The sequence below is a fragment of the Convolutriloba macropyga genome, chromosome 1, assembly GCF_964194025.1.
Source record: "Convolutriloba macropyga chromosome 1, txConMacr16.3, whole genome shotgun sequence".
Classification (NCBI taxonomy): Eukaryota; Metazoa; Xenacoelomorpha; order Acoela; family Convolutidae; genus Convolutriloba; species Convolutriloba macropyga.
Window position 1 is genome coordinate 62,229,162 of NC_134468.1, and position 23,657 is coordinate 62,252,818.

Consider the following 23,657-nt stretch of genomic DNA (forward strand, 5'->3'; position numbering starts at 1 on the left):
GCGAAATTTCAATGAAGGCAGATAGACGTCTCCTGAGCGTGAGATAATTTCCGCGATGAGATAGCGTTTGGCAATTACTGGAGACAAATTAGCTGCTGAACAGGTGGAAGCTATACAGTCGCAAATTCTATCGTTCCTTGAAATCGCATCTTCCCTTCCATGACAGGCAACTGGTCACCAAGTGTGCCTGACTTGCAATAAGGACCTTTTCTTTCTTGATCATAAACCGCGATCCCGCGCCACTACTTAACACTGATTTGAAATTCCTTAACCAAAAGGTGTAGACCTATTGCAGAAATTGGAGACGCAGTAAGCCACGCGCAGGAATGAGGCAGGCATAGTGATTGGAGTCTTGTTTTTCCCCAGGTTGACGTTCGATTTCTTGTTAGCACTGCAAGTTTATCTTTATCAAGTGTTTCTTGGATCTTCTTTCGCAAGTGGGAAAGTAGATTGAACTGTTCTAGACTCTCGTGTAACTCTTTAAAAGTCACTTTCTGAGGGACGCCTACTTGTTGTTTTGTTGACCAGCTCGTCTGAGGTTGTAATTGAGCCCACAAACGCACCTTTGTATTGCTCTTGTGACTGGCTGACAACTAGTCCCGACAAACTGATAGGTAAGGAAGACTGTTTCCATTCGTCATCGCCAATAATTGAGCCAACAATTTGATCCAACACTTCTCTATGGTCGTCATCGAAACTTTTCAGTACTTCGAGCATCTCGTTTGATGGAGTGTTAGTTCGTAAAGAGTATACTAGTTTCGGAGTTCCCAAGGAAGGATACCTAATGCACATTGAGGATCGTTTTGGTGATGTAAATTGTCCAGCATAGATAAAGTTTTTAGAACTCTCTTCTTCAAACAAGAAGCGAAAATTTCTTTTTAACCAACTGCAGCACGCAGAGCTTCAAAACCGTTTCCCAATTTTCTTTTTACTGCCTGATCAACGGAGGGTAAATCTTTAATTGACCACAGCTCACTTTTGTCTTTTCTCAAGATTAAACCTCTCTCAGGGCATTCATTGGCTAGGATCTCAAACGTTTGTTTGGTCTGGTCTTCCGACCCAGCAATAAACCCATCATCTATAAATTTTTCCGAAACACGCAATCAAAAAATAGAATTATACTTTTTCATCTAGTGGTCTTTAAAGCAAGATTTTGCACAAAAAATGTACTTGCAATGTGCAGAATCTTAAATAACCTCATCTGACAGTTTCATGCGAAAGATATTTTGCTAAAAAGACCTTTTTCTGACACTAAAGTTTAACATTTTCAGCTCATTCTTAGACTCAGCTTCATTATTTGACAGCTATAACCAATGCAGACAGCTCATGGCAGCCTATTGGCCTCAGTTTTTATAAGTCTATCCCGTTCCATTTGTCGCAAAACTATGTGAACACATCTTACTAAATCTGACAGCTCATACAATCTAATTCCTGGATCTAAAAATACATGCCCAAGGATGCCCACATACCCTTGCTGTGCTAAATACGTTTGAGCTCCTTTGCTCAAAAACAATTTTTCAGGTCCTTTTAGAGCTGCAATTTTCGACAAAGTTCGACAAACTATGGTTGAGTTAAGCAATTCGTCAGCCCGAAGAAAAATATAATCCTCTTCAATTACGTATTCTTGGGAGTCTGATTAATGCAGAAAAACTTTAAATTTAATTTTGAACTCTTGCATCCACAGTTCAAATTATAAAGCTGAAAATATGTTTTTATAAAGCTGTAAAAGCTGTCCAGTAAATATTCTTAGTGCTACCTCCTTAAAACCACACAAATACACGAACATATGCTCTCTCAAGCTTGCACGCCGGCAGATGAACACAAAGACAATGGAGTCAATAAAATGACAATACCTCCGAGTCCTGAAAATTTTTCTCCGAAGGGTAAGCTTCCATTAGTTGGAATGATGGCTATGATACAACGAATTGTTCCGACCCAATTAATGGGCGAGGAACTAAATACTCTAATAGGTTTTTTTGTTCAGTCAATTTTGGCCGATCGATATAATCAGATGGTTGTGAGTGGTATCATTAGAATGCCCGTCCAGCGTAGAATGTATAAATAAGAATGTGGAAATAACAAAATTCAAAAAATGATATTCTTATTTATACATTCTACGCTTGACGGGCATTCTAATGATACCACTCACAACCATCTGATTATATCGATCGGCCAAAATTGACTGAACAAAAAAACCTATTAGAGTATTTAGTTCCTCGCCCATTAATTGGGTCGGAACAATTCGTTGTATCATAGCCATCATTCCAACTAATGGAAGCTTACCCTTGGGAGAAAAATTTTCAGGACTCGGAGGTATTGTCATTTTATTGACTCCATTGTCTTTGTGTTCATCTGCCGGTGTGCAAGCTTGAGAGAGCATATGTTCGTGTATTTGTATGGTTTTAAGGAGGTAGCACTAAGAATATTTACTGGACAGCTTTTACAGCTTTATAAAAACATATTTTCAGATTTATAAATTGAACTGTGGATGCAAGAGTTCAAAATTAAATTTAAAGTTTTTCTGCATTAATCAGACTCCCAAGAGTTATCATGGTTAAAAGTTTTGTGAACATTTCACCAATTTTCGTTGTTTTTGTTCACAATTTCCGTTTTTCAGGCATTTTTTAAATTATGTTAAAATTGTAAACTATAGTGTTGTTGGTTTTACCTTTAAAAATAAAAGAGTGTTGTTGCACTGTTTCATCCATTTTTTGCAAACAACTTTGCTAAACCTTTCAGAATTCAGCTTTCTTTGAACAACAATGGCATGAAACAAGCTACCTTAGTCCACGTTATTTAAATTTGCCGTATTAGCGAAACTAAAAACTGCGGAAAAACCTTCGTTAGCTCAAAAAACTCCTGTTTGTACTCACGCTTCCTTTGGATGTTTTTGAATAAAACTTTGCCAGTTTTTTTGCTATATTAAGTCGACAATTGACCAAAATGAATACTTTAATTCTGATTTGATCTTTTTCAATCAATTTATCCAAATCCATAATATTCGGAACAACTATGTGCTCCTAATGGACGAACAGGAATATCAAGGCTAGTTTCGGTCTAATCGTTGTTTTTTAAAGTTTTTTTTTCAACTATTTCGGATTTTAATCAGTCGATGTCTTTCTTCAAAATATTTGTTGCATATTTCTCTTTCCATGTTAACTACAGAACAGAATAATTCGAACCAATGTTTACTAATGACAGTTTCAATTGATTATTAAGGAGTTTTAATGGAATCCGTCCATTTATAAGTCCAAAGCTTAGGTTTTGATTTTAAACAAATTTATTTACAAATAAACAATAGACTTTTGAGCTTTGCTATTTTTTTCTCTTCTTCGGTCTACTTACAACCTAGGATCAGCACAGACAGGTCGCGTTGCCTTTCCAAAGAGAATTAGAGTTTTGGATATTTGCCTGCATTTGAGGTTCTTTTTCCTGTCTTCTCGAATCATTGACAGTTCACCTTTCACGTTATTGGCGCTTAAAAAGAAGGAGCAACTGCCTATCAAAATTTCCAGTCAAAAGAATATGGTTTTAATGGTTTCGACTCTATTAGCAGAATTATATTTGTGTCTTTGTATCGTTTCTTGTCGTTGAATAAAAAAATTGGATAATTGCAAGTCTTAGCGGCTTCCTATGATACGTAATTTCACTTGATACCTAAAGCTCTTTATGACTTTAAAATCAATTGTTTAAGATCATAGACGTGGTTCGAAGTTTTGCCGTTTTTGCCTAATTCTTACCTTATCGCATTAAAAACAAATCCGATGTCACATAACTGGTTTTAAAGAAACGAACAATTGCCCTCTGCCAATAACTTCAGAGCTTTGTTTATTGCATAAAAGGATTCGACGCCACTATTTGCATAAAAATAATTTTGTTGGCTGTATTTGTCGTTCCTTTTATAGACGTATGAAAATCTCTGAATGACGACAGATCATTGCATTCCTATGGAGAGGCAAAGGTCTTAATTGCTTCCTATGTAGACAGAGGAATCTATTTAATGATTTCATTTGATACCTCAAGTTTTTTGATTAACTTTTAATGCCACCATTTACAATGATTACCGATAATCAATTTCTTGAACTGAAAGAGGCCTGGCACAAAATTAAGTCACGGTAAAAAAAATTGAGGAGACAGGATAACTGACCAATAAGTGCTGCTGTTGGTATTACAAATAACTCGCAGCAGCTTCAATGAGTAGAGCGAAGTCACCATGTTGAGAAAACACAATTTTTCCAATTAGTTCTTACGAAATCAGCAACGAAGCCTGTATATATCACGGATCTGCTAAGAAAATCAGTTTTAATATATCTTTGATTTCAGGTATTGTTGGCAACAACCGGTTCTTTCTCTACGGGGCCACCGAGCCAAACCAACAGCAGGATGTGGAAGTAGCTCAACAACAGGGCGACAACGGTCAGGAGACGCCAGATGATATGAATAATGACTCACTGCGGAGACGCAATACTCCCAACATTCATCCAGACCTCCCCTCGGAGAATTTCGGCTATCTCCCTGACTAGTGATATTGCGCCACTACAAACTGTTTCCTGCCCACCCTATCTCGGTAGACTATCAACATCTATATAGATCATTTTACACAGTTGGCATATTGCTTTATAACCTATCGGTTTATAACGGTACATACTGATATTAAAGGGTAGTCCAAAAAAAACAATTTAGTACAAAAACGCAAAATATTTGCCCATAAAAAACTATTTACAGGAAACAGTTCCAAGAAACTTAACGCAGCCTATCAAAAACAATACTCAATCTAATAAATTTTGCGTTGACTAAAAGCACAAACTGTTACGTTACGACTAAATTCACTTTTAACAATTCAACTTCCTCGTAGTGCATACAACTCATCATATGTGCACCAAACCGGCTGAGTATCCATTTTTTTAGTATCACAAACCGCATTCAGAAACCTGAAAATTATTACAGCTTGCGCGGAAACCTGAGATTGACCGCCTTAGCGTTCACTGGTAACGAAAGAGTGAAAGAAAAGAAAAAGATAAAAATTTAGATCCGGGTTGTTGAGAGAAATCAATGGTTTAAAATATTGAGAACAAATTGAATCAAGTTCTGAGAAGGAATGAAACCCTGTAAAACAGATGAATCAATTACAGTTGGTTTACTTTATTGAATTTTCAGAAGCCTGAGTCATGTAAGCGACCTATAAACCGAATAACTAAAAACAAATAAATAAAATTGATGGGGTCACACTTTAGAAAACAACGTCACTTGTGCTGATCAGTTGCCGAGCCGTAGAATTCACTGAAGATGTATTTGTTTGGAGTTTAAAATAACTCATATCTCGGAATAGCAACAAAGCCGCAAAAATGGTTGGCTAAAAACGAAGCCGCTCCACAAACAATACCAGTTTCCAATAAAGTATATCAGCTAATTTCATCATTCACAAAAAAAACTTTTCAAAAAGACCAAGTACTACTTTAAGTTGAAGGAAACTCAATATAGTGGAGGCCAAACAAATATTAACATTGTTGCGGTAACACCAGATTTTAAACATAAACCGACTAACGTAGGACAGATTGATCTTGATCGATAGGCGGCGCAAATTACTTCAGGGGCTGTAGCCTAGATAATATTTTCATGGGTGCAAAAACAGGCAACCAGGGAAAGATTCGAACCTCAGACCTCCTGCGTTCGCGAAAGAAGCATATGTTACAACCACTTTTATTCAGCAACAAATTTTATTTCTGAGTGAGCGCGAATAAGATCACTCAAAAAATGCAGAAGACAAGCGCCAGAAAGTCACTTGAGAAGTCGGAAGAATTGCTCTTGAACGACAGGCGAAGCAATTTAATTCAGGTGCTGTAGCCTAGATTAATTTTTCTTTATGGGTGCAAAAACAGTTTCCCATGCCGGGATTCGAACCATGCACCTCCCGATCCCACACCAGAAGCAATGCGCACTCGGCTATCAGTCCTTTCTTATTGCTATGCTGTCATCGCTTTTATTTTAGCAACAAGCTTTACTTCAGAGTGAGAACAATAGAGATCACTCAAAAATGAAGAACGAAAGCGTGAAGTCACTTGAGAAGTCAAAGAATGTTCTAGAAGAAAAAAGCGCAAAAACAGTCAAGCGAAAAATTTTCATTTAAAAAGACCAACACGTTTACAATAATTGCTCTATGAACTTCGTTCAAGAGCAGTTAAACAAATTATTCAGTAATTACGTTAAATGTATGCTACACTTGCATTAATATTTATGCGCATGGGTATTTTGTGAAAAATTTACCGTCAAAAGTACAAAAATTCAAAAGATAATACTAAATTTAAGAAAAACAGATGACGTGGGCTGCTCTCAAACGACAGGCGGGTGCTTGTTTTATTTGTAGCCTTCTTCATTCGGGAATAGCCTGTTCAGATGTCATTAGATTACTTGATTAAAATCACTAAGGTCTGGAAGGAAAATGAACCCAGCTTCGGAGCAGTTATATTACAGCGTTGGTAGTAAACAGTCACGAAATAGGTTAGAGTCACGAAATAGGTTAGAAATAGGTTAGAGAGCTTAAATTCTGACAGAGAGCCATATTGATCAGGTGAAAACAAAGTCGAAAAGTCAAATCAGTAAAAACCAATTCTAGATTAAAACGGTCAAAAGCAAGAACTTTCCATTTGAGTGACAAACGTTTTAAATTTCTTCAAAGTTTGTTCAATAATACATCAGATACCTAACTACAAATGGGCTTAATGGAAAACAATGGCCAAAATCCTTTCAAATACCTTTACTATTCTGTCAAAAAACTAGTCAAAGTCAAAAACTTACCAACAAGAAGTCGGTGAACTACAAGTTTCTCGCTTGTCCATCACGACTGATTTATATTCTCCTTCAATTCAAAAAACCGCATTGAGAAAACTTTGTCGTGCTAAGCAGAAAGGCCGGTGGAAAACCAAAATTACTCCTCCTCTTCATTCACGATGCAAATTTTTTTTCTTTCAAAGGAATGGTCATTATGACTCATCTTTAAGGCTCAATTTTTAACCCTAATTTGACGGGTTAATATCAAACAAGGAGGCTCGGTAATGTGTTTTTCAAGAAAAAATGTTGTATGAACAAAAAGATAGCCTCCAAAGCAAATAACTCATGAAGTAAAAAATGATGCATTAAACTATTGAGATATATCAATATTTAGAAAGCTATTCAAGACGAACAGCAAAACTTAACGACAACAACAACAAACATTAATTACATCAAAAACTTTATGTCCGTTTTAAAAAACAAAACTTAATAACAAAGTCATAATATAGTCAGATAAAACTGAAAATAACCAAAATAAGTTGTAATTCGCCAGAAAAGATATAGGACCAGTCCATAATAAGGCTTGGTAACAGTTAAACAATAAAGAACAAAAACAGTAAATTTGAAAAATTCGCTTATAATTATTAAAAACAAACAAATTCAAAGTTAAACCATTAGAAATCAACAAAAATATCCCATAGGTTTACAATTACTAATGCTTCTATAGAAGGGGATTAACAACTGTCGGTATTACATTGTTTATACTGTAACAAAAAGAACAACAAATAGACAACAAACAAAAAATCAATTAAAACTTGCCAGGAAACGCTTTCGAAGCCGTAAAGCCATAATTTGGCCCCCAAAACTATGTTCGATTGCACCTTCATCGAACACTGATAAGATATTATGTGACCTCTCTTTAATGAAACCAGTTAACAATTAGACAAAAAAGGAAAAAAAAGCAAAATTAAGTAACACGTGTTTTTTTTCGAAAAAAAAAATTATTTCCAAAGACATGAAAGACATTAATAACAAAATGAAATATTTAAATAGGTTCGTCTATTCTTCCAAAGAAGCCCATGAGATTTGCAAATATCTAGAATATGTCTTACGTCTATAAAACGAACGTCAAATATGACAAAAATCAAAAACTAATTTTTTTTTGTGAAAAACCTGTGTCGAAGCCAGTAAAGTCATAACGAATTCTTTAAAACACTAGATTTTGTGATACCAATCGTTTTTGGCACCTCCTTTTGACAACAATAATGTCATATTCGGCCTGTAATTAACGAGACTAAGTAACAAACAGACCGAAAAAGGAACCAAATTGCGAAATTAATGTGTTTTTTTTTTAATTTTGGAAAACAATTGTTTTCAAAGTCATGAAAGCCATCAGCTATTTACTAATATCAGAATATCGGCTCATCTATTCTTCCATTAAAGCCAATGAGACGGGGTACTTGTACAGGATATTTCATACAACTAAAAAGACGAAGTAAAAACGACAGTTAAAAACAAAATTAAAAAGTTCAAATAAATTCTTCGAGAGAGTATTGTCGAAGACGTTAAAACAGAAATCTAAATCTTTAAAGATTTTAATATTATCAATGGTGCCTTATTTTGAACGCCAATATTGTCATATATGAACTGTTAACAACGTGATAATGCGACAAAAATAGAAGACATGAAAAATGGGCAAAAAGCTAAAAATTAAAAAAAATGTAAAATCTAGTATTATCAAAGCCAGAAAACCATAACTTGAAGAGTAAAACCTCAATAAAGATTGAATTTGAATTCAGTAGAAAAAATAAGCATACCTCCATTGCTGACACTAAGCTACAAATTGGCAAAGTAAGAAAAAAATGGAGGCAAAGTTCAATAAGCCATTTTTTATTTAAAAATCAAATATTTTTAAAAGTCCAAACGACCATAAGCTTTCAGGTAACAAATTAGATACGTTAATTAGGAGCTAATTAGGAAGCCAATTTGAGCTATCACTAGTAAGCTTTGATTTGAAATGTTCTGTTATTTAGTTAACATAAAAAAGATCAATTTTTTTTTTCAAAAAAGACCGACTGATTACAATCCAAATTATTTTTGTATTGTAACAGTCCAAGAATGGTCCAAAACTAGCCCTGCTAATGCTGTTTGTCCATTCAGAAGACCTAAGATTTCGAATGTCATAGATATAGATATTCTGTTAGCTAAAAAATCAAAAATAAATGCTGCGTTTTAGATAATCAACGAGAAAAGTTAGCAAAAAACGGCAAAGTTTTAATTTCAGAGCTCTCTCAACGGAAGTTGCAGTAGAAACTGTCCCGCTTTCGAATCTACAAAGATTTTGTTAGTGGTGTTTGGGTGTGCACTTCCTGCAATTTTAATCAAATTGGACTGAAGAAACTTATTTCGTGCTGTTTTTGATGAAAAAGTCTGGATTTTGAAATACTTAGCGATTTTTTGACAAAGAAATTAAATAGAAACAGCCGACAATATTTTCTGTCCTTAAAAATAAAATCAACAAGACTTTCTTTAAAAAATTCTAACAAATTTTAGCAAAATTGGCGAAATTTTTCTGTCAAAATTCCGAAAAATGTGAATAAAATCAACGGAATTCACTCTATTTCTCAAATTTTAAACCTCGATAACTCCCTGTAAAAAACGAAAATAAAAAATCTTTTTACTTCCATATTCTACGCTGGACAAGCTTTCTAATGATACCAGTCTCAACTCTCTACGATGACTATATCGATCGGCCAAAATTGACTGAACAAAAAAAACCCATTTGAGTATATAGTTCCTCCCCCCCTCAAGAGGGGTCGGAACAATAAACAAAAATAAATATATGCTGTTACATTTATTCTACGTATAAAAGGCATTAATTAATATCAATCAGCAGATAAGTAACTTTCAGTGTTCATAAGCATTTGCACATCATCTCCGGGAAGATTTTGAAGTTTTGATTTTGTTCTTAGTATCGTCAATTTGAATTAAATTTGGATTGCTCTGATCGTACCGCATCTGACTCTGTCGCATCTTTTCAATACTCTGTGGCTCAAAATAATAGTCCCCTTCAATTGCTTGAGGATCTTCGTCGATTTCCTTTTTTACTTTTGTCCACTTGTCAACTAACTTGCTCATGTTCTTGTTTTTAAATTTGTGGGTAGAATTTGAATTACTGCTCGAAGCTTTCATTTTCTTCGTCACTAACGCAGCTGAAACTTGTACAGTTGACTTCGAGTCCTTTTTCACATCTTTGCTAGCGTCGGGTAAATCGTCGAGGGCGATTTGAGGAACATGAGCCGGCAGACAATAAACTACTCCTGGTTCAGCTTCCGGTGACGGAGATTTGCTTACATCGTGATCAAGTTCCTTGGAGGTCAGTGGTGGGGGAGGAGGTGGTAAATTAGAGAACTGGTCTGCTCGCATATCTGTGTAATTTTCAGGCTCCTGATATTGAGGTCCAAAAACACTGGCTTGATTAGATCCAATTTCAGTACATTCAGAAGTCGCGCTTCCTTTCAGAACGTCGGCATTTTGTTGCTTCTGATGCTGCGGTCCAAACACACTGCCCTGATTGGTCTCATTTTCAATAACGCTATGCGATATTTCTGGAAGAAAATAACGTTGATGTGACGACGGTTCATCCATGTCAGGAACCTCAACAGAAGTGTTCAAAACTTCTGGAGATTGGGATCTACTACTTGCTAATGATGCTGCGGGCGAATCAGTTCTGGTGCTCTGGTTTAATTTACTCCATAAACGGGTCAGAAGTTCATGTCTGCTACCGCCATTTGCCTTCGCTTGCTGTCGCGCGAATTTCTTCAGCTTTTTGTAAACTTTGTATTGTCTCTTAGGATCATTGATGTCTTCTCGTAACTTCTCAATTTCGGGAGGTAACTCACATAGAGGATCTTTTTCAGATACACTGTCGTCTGCTGAATTGTTGCTATCAGGTTTGGATGTATTACTAACTTTATCTTCTAGTCTATGTTGCTGCTCATGTTGGCTGGTGAGTGCCGTGGTACCAACCGTATCATCGGTACTGTTGATGTCATGTTGAATCGTTGGCATCATATCAATTTCCTCAGGTACAATTGGAAGAGGTGGCGGTGGAGGAGGGGGCGGGGATTTAACTGGTTCTGATTCTTTAGGTAAAGGCGGCGGTGGGGAATAAACAGGTTTCTGAGGCGTAACCGTACTGTTTTGTTCTGAAACAGTCTGATTCCTCAAATTTGGTACAAGCGGCTTCATATCAGAAATAGTTTTCAACTCGGTGTCGAAATACACGTAGGAGCTTGTTTCCTTGTTCCCGCGTAGTTCTAACTGCTGACTCGAAAGAGCTTTCTCATGATACTCTAAGCTTTTTGAAATTGACCGTAGACATTCTAAATAACGTTCTATAGAAAAGTAATTCTTTTCGTAATTACTTTTCTGCACATGGAATGTGATCAAGATTTTAATTAACGCTGGCACAGAATCTAAAGTCAAACCAAAATTCTCAAATTTAGATTTCAACTCTTCCGCTGATGCTTCTACTAGCTCCTTCAATTTTATTTCTGACTGTTTGATCAAAGCATCATCAGCATCCACAGCTGATTCCAGAGCGGCATCGATATCAATGTCAGCTGCCTCGTTAAGAGCTTCTAACACCTCTTTACCATCTTCCTGGTTTTCTCGCTGAGCATGGAATTGATTCAATTCCTCGTCAGAATTATTTGAGTCACTATAGGTAGCTAAGCTCGTTATGTTGCCGAAGAATTGTGGCGCGGGGTTGTTGATTATCACGTTAACTTCGTCATCCGAGTGCGCAGGACTTGATAGGTAATCGACTTCAAGATCTTGTTTATGTTCATGATTTTTAATGTCTACTGGATTGCCTACTAGAGGAACAGTTTCATTCACGCCTACTTGAGGAATAGTTTCATTGACGCCTACTTGAGGAACCGTTTCATTCACATTTTCCACATTAGACGCACGCAATTCCGGGTCAGCAATACTGTCTGCTTTTTCAGTAGGCTCGGCTCCAGTTGCTATAGAAACTGCCTGTATAGTTTTCTCATCATTTGTCTGTTCCACGTGATCACTACCAATCTTTTCCACCGTAGAAGTCTCGCAATTCTCTGATTTATGTGTCGATCTGCTTCTATGAGGTTTGATGGCTACGTTATCTGGCTTCATCCAAGTTGACTCGTTGGTTTGGCAATTATAATAGTAGTACCTACCATAATAGTCATCAAAGCCTTCTTGCCAGATACAATTCGCATACGGTTCTTCATGGGATTGAGTGCCATTTTCGAGGCCACTATTTTGCTCCAAATCATTTATTTCTTTCAAAAATTGAGCTAGAGTATCATCAGTTTTCTGAGAAACTCCATTTTCATGAGGTGCAGGCGCTTCAGGTTTCGTTGCAGTCTGTATCACTGTGGTGGGTGCTGCAACAACTTCATCGTCATAATCGTTCTCGTCTTCTGAGTATTCCACAGACAAGCAAAGCTTTTGTCTCCGCCGCGTCTGTTGCTCCAATTTTTTCCGTTTACCCATAGCTAAAAAGTTCTCATTCATGTTCAAAAGATAATTTAGCTTTGTTAGAAAAAGATAAATGTCTAAATAACCATATTGACTTTGTTTCACTTATCTCATTATCTATTAAATTTCAAGCGTATCGCTATCCGAGGAAAATATTTACCTAATTTCATAATTTTTATTTCGTAAGTTTTCAAAAATAACAATACTAAAAACAGCTTACACTTGAAAGCGATGTCAGCGGGAAGAGTATACCAAAAAAAATCGATGACACAGCTTGGTGAAATACATTTCAACATATCATTGAACTGTTAACAAAAGTAGGGGAATTTGTAAAAAAACGCTTAATTTCTACAAAGACACCTTCAAAGGGACTGAAAAAACGCTTAAATTTCTCGGACAAATCCTAACAAGATCTTCTGTCGTCAAAGACCTAGGTGTGTATCTATCTGAAGAGCTTTCATGAAAAACGCATATAGACGCTAGGACGTGACGGTGAGTGACGTTGTCTAAACGTGAAATTCTGCGCGATCAGTTTATTAAATAGTTTAATATTGTGTAAGGCCTGGTACACGGTCAAGCCTGGCCTCAAAGCAAGATGAGATCTGTCAACATTGCAACAAAGCAACAGGACAGAGCTGGCTTCTATGTGAGTCTTGCCACAAATGGACACAGTGATTGTATGGGTTACACTAAAGATGAGTTCAAGTTGCTGGAAAAATCAAGGAACATTGTGTTCATCTGTGATCCATGTTTACCATAAGCCAAGGGGAACATGGCTAGCAATGCAATATCCCGTGACCTGACGGAAAAGGTTTCCGAGCTCAAGCGTACAGTTGTCTGTGAACGCGGCTGCTATCGAAATTGGATCAACTGTGCCCGAAACAGCAGCCCGGCCATTAAATTTCGAAGCTAAGTTTTCTGTTAGAAGTGCTGGTGAATTATCTTGATGTCGCAAGCAGTTCGTGAGAGTAGACAATGTCTCCTCCAAGACGTTGGACATAACAAGTGACGTTCCCCAAGTTTCTCTCATTGGGGCCTCTACCTTTCTGCATTTTCGTGAATGATCTTCCAGCTGTCGTCAAGTTTGGCAATCCTTTTCTGTTTGCGGATGATTGCAAACTCTTGGCACACGGAAATCATGAGTCAGAGATTCAATCTGACCTCGAGCAAGTTGCACGATGGGTGACAGAAAACAAGATGGAGCTGGCCCCAAATAAGTGTTCTCAATTAGTCATTAAAGGACGCATACCCAGTTTTCGATTTGCCGGAGGCCCCCTAGAGTCAACAAACTCGGTAACCAACCTTGGGGTAGTTGCCAATACTTTGGTAATATGGTCTGAGCATTTGGAAAATCGATTAAAAAAAAACCAACAAAATACAAATCTGTCGAACGAAGTGAACGAGAAAGTCAAGATATGTATCTACAATTAAACGGCCTAATTTTCTTTTCGAACTTACTGGAGCAGAAGTTCTGCTCGTGCCCCATTCCATTTCGCGTGAGGCAAAGAGAAAAAATCTATTATTTAACCTCAAAAACCAAAACCGAAAGAACCCGACATGAATTCTTGGATCTTTTCCGTTTGTGCCCCCCCCCCCCAGTACGTTATGCTCCCCCCAGTTACAGAGCACGTGTCATTACATAGTAAATCATTATGTAAAAATATTGCACGTGCCTCTGGGGGTTGCAAATAATATGCACCCACTAAGCTGGGGGGGGGGGGGGGGGGGGGAAGGCAAAAACAAAAGATCCGAATTCATCTACTGAAAGAGCCGCATTATCAATATTATCGGAAATGAAGTGGATTTCTTGAATCCGATTGGTCTCAAAACCCGAATTTTAAAGCAAAAATCGTCTAAACAACTTCTCAGCGAGAAACGTGTGTTCATGGCAGCTAGCACGTTATTGCCATCTGTGCCGATCAGTGGTCAAGATTCTAATCCTATAACAGCAAGAAATCTCCTCCGGACAGCCTGAAAATCCACAACAACAACAAAAATTTGTCTTTTGCTAAAAACTCAAATATGCTCTCGAATTATGATTTAGTTGATTACCTGAACTCAAAAAATCCAAAAATTGATAGATATGACGTTTTTGAGCATGATGAAAAACTATTACTAGATGCCGTTATTAATCCCGAAAAGGACAAAAATAGCCAGGCAAAGTACGTGCCACACAAAATTTAGCGAAGTTCGGCAGTGGATATGTGGCGGAACTTTTAGCTCGCGCCTCGATGCTTAAACTGGACGAGCCTACTTTTAATGACAATCCTTACAAGGTTTGTATTTCTAAATCTGTAAACAAAGAAGATCAAGCGAAAGAGCAGCAGCTACTTAAAAAGCGACCAGAACTTATGGATTCCGTAGAAGGAAAACCGTCAAATTTGCAAATTAGAAGCGGTATTCTGAATCTAAACAAGACATCTGTACAAATTCACAATTGACTGAAAACTCGAACAGGCGAAATCAGTGTTCATTGCTACGATGTACGTAGATTTTTCAATTTAGAAAGGACACAAATGGTTGCAAGTTCTGCAAACCATTCATAATTTTGACAATATTTGCATCTCTGAAACTTGGTTCAACATAGTTTCGCAGAATCCGATCTCTTTTTACCCAACTATCAGTGTTTTTGCTCCAACAAAAACAGTTTGACACTTAGGACAGCTCACTGCGGAACAACGATTTGCATAGAACGTGCTCTCGGTTGTGAGAGATCTATGCTCAATTGACAAAAAGTAGATCAGCTATTATACGCCTGATACCCTTGGGAAAAAATGTTTTGGCAATTTCACTGTGCCTTCCTCCATCAAATAGCAAAAATGCGTATAGCCATAGCCAACTAACAGGTTTGTTTTTTAACATTATTAAGGCCTAAAAACTAGGCTATGAAATCGTAATCCATGGAGATTTTAATTTTTTAACCATCAACCTATCGAGCTTGTCGTCAAGTTTTCCAATTGGAAATGCGTTCTTAAACAAAATTGAGGGAAATAATTTGCGGAAAAAACGCAAATTTGTCAAAAGCAGCAACAGGAGTTTTAGACTTGGTCATGACCGGCAAAGATTCGAACCAGCTGGTCATGACCAGCAGTCGAAGCGAAACGCTTCTTTGCAAAAAAGTTACCTTTTGCAAAGGATAGTATAATCGGCTCTCTCAAATGTTGTTAACTGATAAATTTAGTATCTATTGGTGGTCAAATCCAAATAAAGTTCTCGAGTTATGACAGCGGTGACTGGAAGTTGGCCTGGAAGCTTGTATTTTCAAAAGAACAATTCAGAGAGTACCCTTGCTTCCATGGGTGTCTCCAGAAGGTTAGCACTTTTTGAAATCTTTGAAAACGGCGAGAAAAAATATCTGGAATCAAGCTCCAAAGTTGAATTACTGGTTGAAAAAGCAGAGATCAAAGCAAGCAGAGACAATATGAATACGAAAAAAGGCTTGCTGCCTAAAAATGCACAACCAAGTTTTTAAAGTAATTCAGAGCTTTCCGTAAAACACAACTGCCTCATAAAATGCAATACCTAGGCTTCTTTGCAAATGAGGACAAATCGAAAGCAGAATTATTCGCAAATTTTGTCTCGTCTGTCTATGTTATATCATCTCCTTATGCTGAGCCCCATATATCTGAATGCAGTGAGGTGATAGAGAAGAATTCTATTAGCAAAAAGGAAATATGGTTATATGTCTGTAGCTTAGAAACAAACAAAAGCAATGGTGCCAATCGATTACCACTATTTTTTGTCAGTAGCTAAGTATTTCTCTGAGCCACTCTCTAGCTCAAACTTCTCGCAAAATTGTTCAGACATGCATTTTACCTGTTTTCTGGAAAACAGTTTTTGTCAGCCCTTTATTCTGGAAAGGTGACTCATCGGTCATTTCAAAATATTGACCTGTTTCGCTTCAGTGCAATCCATCAAAAGCTTTCGAACGGGTATTATTCAATCAACTCTAAAAGCATTATTCGCCCTATGTAGATATGTCTAAATTTGTTTTTCGAAGAAAATGATCTACAGTCTTTCAGTTACTATTTTTTTACAGAAAGTCTACGAGGTGTTGAACAACAAAACAAGATTGACATTAATTTTACTGAAGATCATGGATTTTTACCGAGAAAACTGTTCATAAGCGGCTCGAGAGGAAAATTTTCAAAGTTACTAGAATCATATCATGCACATCGATTCTTGTACGTATAAGTTGACTTAATTTATTCTTCTGAGTTTAGGGCACCCAGTGGAGTGCCTAAGGTTAGCATTTTAGGACCTTTATTCTTCTAAAAATTGCAAACGAATAAGCAAACTCATGCTCAAGCCTTTTTCCTCTTCTCTTTGCCAGTGATGCAAAGTTTTTGAGTGTTGGCCTGGAAGGATCAAAAATTCAATCTGACCTTGATAGTCTCTTTTGCTGGACATCTTAGTCTTTTATGCCTTTCAATTTGGACACATCAGCTCACCTCAAAATTGGAAAAACAAATGAAAACTGTCTTTTTGAACACAACAACATTGAATCAGCGGATACACAAAACGACCTAGGTCTTAATTTGCAGGAGAGCTAAAATGGAATTTGCATATCAATAGGGCCTGCGCCAAAGCAACAAATGTGTTATTTTTATGATCAAACACCGTTTCTTTGATCTGCCAACAAAACGCGAATGGAGCTGTATAAATCAATGATCGTTCCACTTTTAATGTACGGCATTCCCTGTTATGGTTTAAAACACTGTGTTATTACACAACTTGAAAATGTACAAAAAACAGTAGTTAAATGGGTAGTCTACGGTGCACTAACTTATAAAAAAGCCGTTTTGTCCCCATTGATTCTACCACTACCTATGTACATCCAGATAAACAAGATTTAAACTTTAGCTAAATTAGTTTAAGTTCGCTACCATACCAGTTTAGTCAAAATTTTTTAATACACAGAGTCCTCCCGCCCCAAATCGTTTCAGCCTTCAAGACCAGCAAGGATAAATCTAGAGGAGAACTTCTTTTTTCAAACATGTTGATTGTCTTATGTTCACGGACTCGAAATGCTTGATACAACTGGGTTGACGAAAAGATTGCTCCGCATTCGGGGGACCAATTCTTCAATTACGATGAGAGCAACAAACGTAACTAGATACTAGCAAGTGATTGCACGAAAAATAACTGTAGAAGCGAAATTACAAATTAAAACTCGCAAATGCATGGAGTACAAAACCTATGTGCAGTATCACAGACGCCCTGCTACTAATACTACTACTACTACTACTACTACTACTACTACTACTACTACTACTACTACTACTACTACTACTACTACTACTACTACTACTACTACTACTACTACTACTACTACATTTACTAATACTACTACTACTACTACTACTACTACTACTACTACTACTACTACTACTTCTACTACTACTACTACTACTACTACTACTACTACTACTACTACTACTACTACTACTACTACTACTACTACCACTACCACTGTTTGACCACTTAAACTCCGTAGAGAACTAAAGAAATAATGACAATAAGTACAAACAGTTTTTTAAAATGCAAATAAGTTTGAGCTTATTTGCGTTTATTTAATCCAGGAAATGCTGTTCGACAAAACTGTTGAAGCGGGATTTAGACTCTCTTTTCGCTTGCTGTCGTAAAGTGATGTAGCTCTTGTTGTTCCTTGAGCAATCTTCCTCAAGTTGATCCAGCCACGTCTTGCGTTGACCCCCTGGAGCTCGTTCAGCATAACGGTATTTTTCTGTCGGCTTCCAGGTGAAAGCTCGGAGCGCTAGACGGTCGTCATTCATCATCAGGACATGGCCAAAACATTAGAACCGTTTAATCATGATCATAGCAGAAGGTGTCGACATACGTGATCTAGCCATTACTTCTTCATTTGCTAGCCTCTCCAGATATGAAAAACATAGTATCCTTCGCAGACAGATGGTGTGAAAGCTCTCACGTTTCCGTTGCGTTGATTTATTCATGGTCCACGTTTCAGAGCTATATAAGACCACTGATAACACGAGAGCTCCGTTTAACTTGCATTTGGGGAGAAAATCTGGTTGTTTGCTCTTCCAAAGCTTCTGAAAGCTCGCAAATCGATGTCTCCTTCCGCCAGATTGACACTGATTACCTTTAGGTCACCATGTTGCAAGCTCACGAAAGAGATACTTCAAAACTTCTACATTTTCGAACTCCACTCCATCTTGATCGTGGACATTGCAGGAGAAAATGCGAGATCTTCCAGCCTTTTCTCGGCCGCAGTATCGTGACTCGTGAAGTCGTCGGCCTTTCAGTCGCAAATTTCCTAGTGCACTGCTGACAAGTGAGGCTTTTCTCTAGCCCCACAAATTTTGACGCGCTGTCTTTGACACTCTTCGCATTCTTAGACTTGCAGAATCTGGCTTCATGCACTTTAGAGCCTCTTGCACTTTCGAAGCGACGTTTACAACCTGAACATACACAACTCTCGTCATCAGAGACCGCAGATGATCTGTTACCCGCCATAGACACTAGATCAGCAACCACTGACCTTTCGTCGCTGCTAACTGTCAAAAGCTCAGCCTCCGCAAATTAAAACTCGCAAATGCATGGAGTCCAAAACCTATGTGCAGTATCACAGACGCCCTGCTACTAATACTACTACTACTACTACTACTACTACTACTACTACTACTACTACTAATACTACTACTACTACTACTACTACTACTACTACTACTACTACTACTACTACTACTACTACTACTACTACTACTACTACTACTACTACTACTACTACTACCTCTACTACTACTACTATTACTACTACTACTGCTGCTACTACTACTACTACTACTACTACTACTACTACTACTACTACTACTACTACTACTACTACTACTGTAGCAGAGAGCAATTTGGGTAAGGGTGGCCGTGGTTTCTGGAAAACGTCCGAGCCGCCTCAATTTTGATGTTTAAACTCAAATCAACCCCTGAGATTAATTATTATGAGCTATAGTTGACGATTACCGAAACGGCCTTAAAAACAAACCAGTAGTGCTCGTGCTATAGCCTTTCAAAAAATTTAATTGTTTTTTCTTTTCTAGCGTTTTTCTCCTTTTTCAACTGTAAAAGACCATTAAAATTGAACGTTATTTGATAGATTTTTATCTCTATTTTCTGAAACATGTATGTTTTTAAATTTCTGTTAAGTATTCTTTGAGATATTGAGCTATAGGAGTAGGGTGCCTTTTTTGGCCGAACAGTAAGGAAAATTGAACAGGCAGTTTCTCTACAAAAAACTACTTTTTTTCAAAAAATTTTTTTATTCCTGTCTTGTATGACTACTTTCTGTCAATTTTGTTCTTATGAATGTTTGACGTAGCTTTTTTAGATACGGTAAAAATTTCGGCCTATGAAATCGGTTTGACTAAGTCGAGTGCGTTTGGACATCCTCAGATCCGAAATGAAGTGATTTTTGATAAATGATCTCAGAGTTCTGAAATTTGGCATGCAAGTTCGGAATAGTACGACAAGCCACCTCCCAAAAAAACTGGAGCTTTTTATGTAGTGATAAAGTAGAAAAAACACTTTGAAAAAAACGGCCTTCAAATATGGGTAACAGTTTTTGGATAATTTTTGGCCCAATTCTGATATTTTTTAATTGATTGCAGATTTTTGCCTCAAATTTAATTTTTTGGAAGCGCAAATTTGAAAAGTAGGTGGTGACATGCTGGTCATGTGTAAAAAAAGTTAAAAAAATATGTTTTACTGGTGTAAAAATATTAAATGAAAATTTAAAAAAAAGGTTTTTCATAAAAAACTGTGGCCATTTCGATCTGGATTGTGCTAGTGTTGGAAAACTAACTTTTCCATAAACTAAAAATGCTGCGTTTCAAATCTCATATTAAAAAATACAAATTCAGGCAAAAAAAGTTGTTCAAAAACAACCCCAAATTCTAAAAAAGTACAAGATATTTTTTTATTATGTGTTGTCGGGAAATTCTTGATTTCGACCGTTTCCTTATCCAAAGAATGATTTTTTGAAAAGCAAATCTAGTGATCTCTAAATGATCAGTATGAAAATTGGTTCAGAAATCAATATATCAATAATTTTTCTACTCAATTTTTTTTGCACGAAAGTGCAAAATGGGTAAAGGTGAGAATTTTGAAGTCAAATGAGCAAGGGTTAAAGAAATGTCTACAAAAAAACAATATAATGATCCAAAAACGCCAAATCTAAAACGCTGAGGTCTTTCAATTGTTATCTGAGAGAAATTTAAGTTATGGCATGCATCAAAACAACGCTTCTGAAGCATAAAAAACAGCTATCACCAAAAATTTGAGGTCAGTTGGACGAAAATGAGAAAAAAATATTTGAAAAATTTGATAGCAGAAAGAAGTTTTTCCAATTGTCTAAATGAAATAAACAAAATAATATTTTAGTGTCTCTGTGTGCAGGTTGCAAAACCTATTGAAAAAACCTTTTAAAGCACGTTTCTCTGATAATCAATTTTTTTTTTAAATGGGTACCTTGTTCGAGATGTTCATTTGGCCATTTCAAAAAAGTTTTTCCCTAAAGAAGAATGAACTACAATCGTACTATTCTTTGGAACTAGTTTATATTTGAAAAGACCTCTCCATATTGGCCAAAACTAAACTCGATAAAAAATTTTAAAAAAACAGAAAAAACTTAATGCGTCAGAAATCAATTCTACGACAGCAAAAGTAAAAAACGAAAAAAGTTATAGTGTTTTCATTTTTTTGGTCAACGAAATCTTTTAAGTTTTACTCAAACTCCTTCGGGGCATCGAGAAACCATTTTTCGAATAAAAACAAACCAAAATCGGCAAGAAAATTGCCAAAATCTGCACAGCTGTTAAAACAACATATACAAAATTGAACCACACTTGAGGCTGTTTAACTTTGTTTTTGTTAAAACTCAACGCACTAATCTGTTTCTCAGGATTTTTAAAAAACAATTATGGATCATTTCCTTCCTCTAATTGTTTTTGAGACAAAAAAAGTACGTTTTTCAATTTTGGTCAAAAAGTGTAATATGGGTAATGGTGAGGTTTTTGAACTCAAATGCGCCAGGGTTACAAAAATGTCTACAAAAAAGACCAATTAATGATCCAAAAACGCCAATTCTAAAACGCTGAGGACTTTAAATTGTTATCTGAGTGGAAGTTAGGTTATGGAATGCATCAAAACAACGCTTCTGAAGCAAAAAAAGGCTATTATCAAAATTTGAGGTCAGTTGGACGGAAATGAGAAAAAACTGTTTGAAAAATTTGATAGCAGAGAGAAGTTTTTCCAATTGTCTAAATGAAATAAACAAAACAATGTTTTAGTGTCTCTGTGTGCAGCTGGCAAAATCTATTGAAAAAACCTTTTAAAGCACGTTTCTCTGATATTCAATTTTTTTTAAAATGGGTAACTTGTTCGAGATGTTCGTTTGGCCATTTCAAAAAAGTTTTTCCCTACAGAAGAATGAACTAAAATCGTACTATTCCTTGGAACTAGTTTAATTTTGAAGAATCCTCTCCATTTTGGCCAAAACTAATTTCGATAAAAAATAAAAAAAACAGAAAAAATCTAATGCGTCAGAAAACAATTCTACGACAGCAAAAGTAAAAAACGAAAAAAGTTATAGTGTTTTCATTTTTCTGATCAACAAAATCTTTTATGTTTTACTCAAACTCTTTCGGGGCATCGGGAAACCATTTTTCGAATAAAATCAAACCAAAATCGGCAAGAAAATTGCCAAAATCTGCACAGTTGTTAAAACAATATATACAAAATTGAACCACACTTGAAGCTGTTTAACTTTGTTTTTGTTAAAACTCAACGCCCTATTCTGTTTCTCAGGATTTTTAGAAAACAATTATGGATCAAATACTTCCTCTAATTACTTTTGAGACAAAAAAGTACATTTTTCAAATTTGGTCGGAAAGTGGAATATGGGTAATGGTGAGGTTTTTGAACTCAAATGCGCCAGATTTACAGATATGTCTACAAAAAAGACAAGTTAATCACCCACAAAATGCCAAGTTTAAAACGCTGAGGTTCTCCAATTGTTTTTTGAGAGGTAGTGAATTTGTGGAAAGGATCAAAACAACGCTTCTGAAGCAAAAAATACAGCTATTACCAAAATTTGAGGTCAATTGGACCAAAATGAGAAGAAACTATTTGTAAAATTTGACAGCAAAAAGCAGCCTTTCTTATTGTCTCAATAAAATAAATCGATAACTTCACTATAAATAAGGAGCATTGACGCTTACAAAAGATTAAAGCATGCAACATAAGCTTTGCCTAAATCAACCTTAACGTTTACAGTTGAGCAATGTTTTATCAGAACAAAAGCTAAAACAAGTCACAATTTATACTGGAGGAGTCTCTGGATTCTGGAAATAGGCATAAAATGACGAACACAAATAGCCGATTTTATGGCGGCCAGAAAAAATGGGGGACCATCCAAATTGGAGGCCAAGCCTCCAATTCGGGCGGTCCCCCATTTTTTTGATTTTTTTTCTTTTTTTCAAGTTTTTCAAGTAAAACCCAACTTTTTTTGCCAATAACAAGCACACTGTTGCCTACACACAAATTTGAAATTATTATTAGTAACCCAAGAAATGATTTTTACACTTTGCTGCAAAACTTAAATAAAAATGGGCAAAAGAGAACAAGAAAAATAAATTTTAGATACAAAAGATGGACCTTATCGCAAGAGACCTAGGCCAACAATTCTAAAATGGTTCATAAACACACACAGTGATAACTTCACTATAAATACGGAGCCATTGACGCTTTCAAAAGATTAAAGCTTGCAACATAAGCTTTGCCTTAACCAGCCTTGACGTTTACAGTTGAGCAAAGTTTTATCAGGACAAAAGCTAAAACAAGTCACAATTTATGCTGGAGGAGTCTCTGGATTCTGAAATAGGCTCAAAATGACGAACACAAATAGGAGTTTTTGAGAGTTTACCCAGTTCCTACAGAGGCATTAGCCTGTTATGTTGCATGAACAAATTGTTCACGGGTATCATTTACCAGCCTTTGCGAACATAGGTCGAGAAAAATCAAATTTTGCCACCAAGCCAATATGATCTCAGACACAAACTGTCAACAATCGCCGCAGTTTCGCACTTGACAAGAGCAATCAAGCATAAAATCAGCTGCAGTGGCAAATACTATGCCTGCTTCATTGACTACGAAAAAGCGAACAGGAACATGCTGCTTACAAAACGGATAAAAGTGGGGATGCATGGGACCATTATACACAGAACACAATCAGTGCTAAAATGCAACTTCCAGCAGATCCTTGATGAAGATTTTTTGTCAAACGAGATTTAACAGAAAACAGGAGTAGCACAAGGAGACAAATTCTC

The 23,657-nt window shown here is 36.5% G+C and overlaps 2 protein-coding genes across 3 annotated transcripts in view; both read left to right on the forward strand.

Moving 5' to 3' along the window:
• LOC142345037 (ammonium transporter 2-like) overlaps positions 1-4,561 on the forward strand; it is a 56,235-nt gene extending 51,674 nt beyond the window's left edge. The window contains exon 13 of the mRNA XM_075397150.1: positions 4,324-4,561. Coding sequence (XP_075253265.1) covers positions 4,324-4,523 — 200 coding nt within the window. The 3' untranslated portion in view covers positions 4,524-4,561. The remainder of the gene's footprint in view (positions 1-4,323) is intronic.
• Positions 1-23,657, forward strand: part of LOC142341363 (uncharacterized) — a 513,659-nt gene that overhangs the window by 304,009 nt on the left and 185,993 nt on the right. The gene's annotated exons all lie outside the window — the stretch shown is intronic.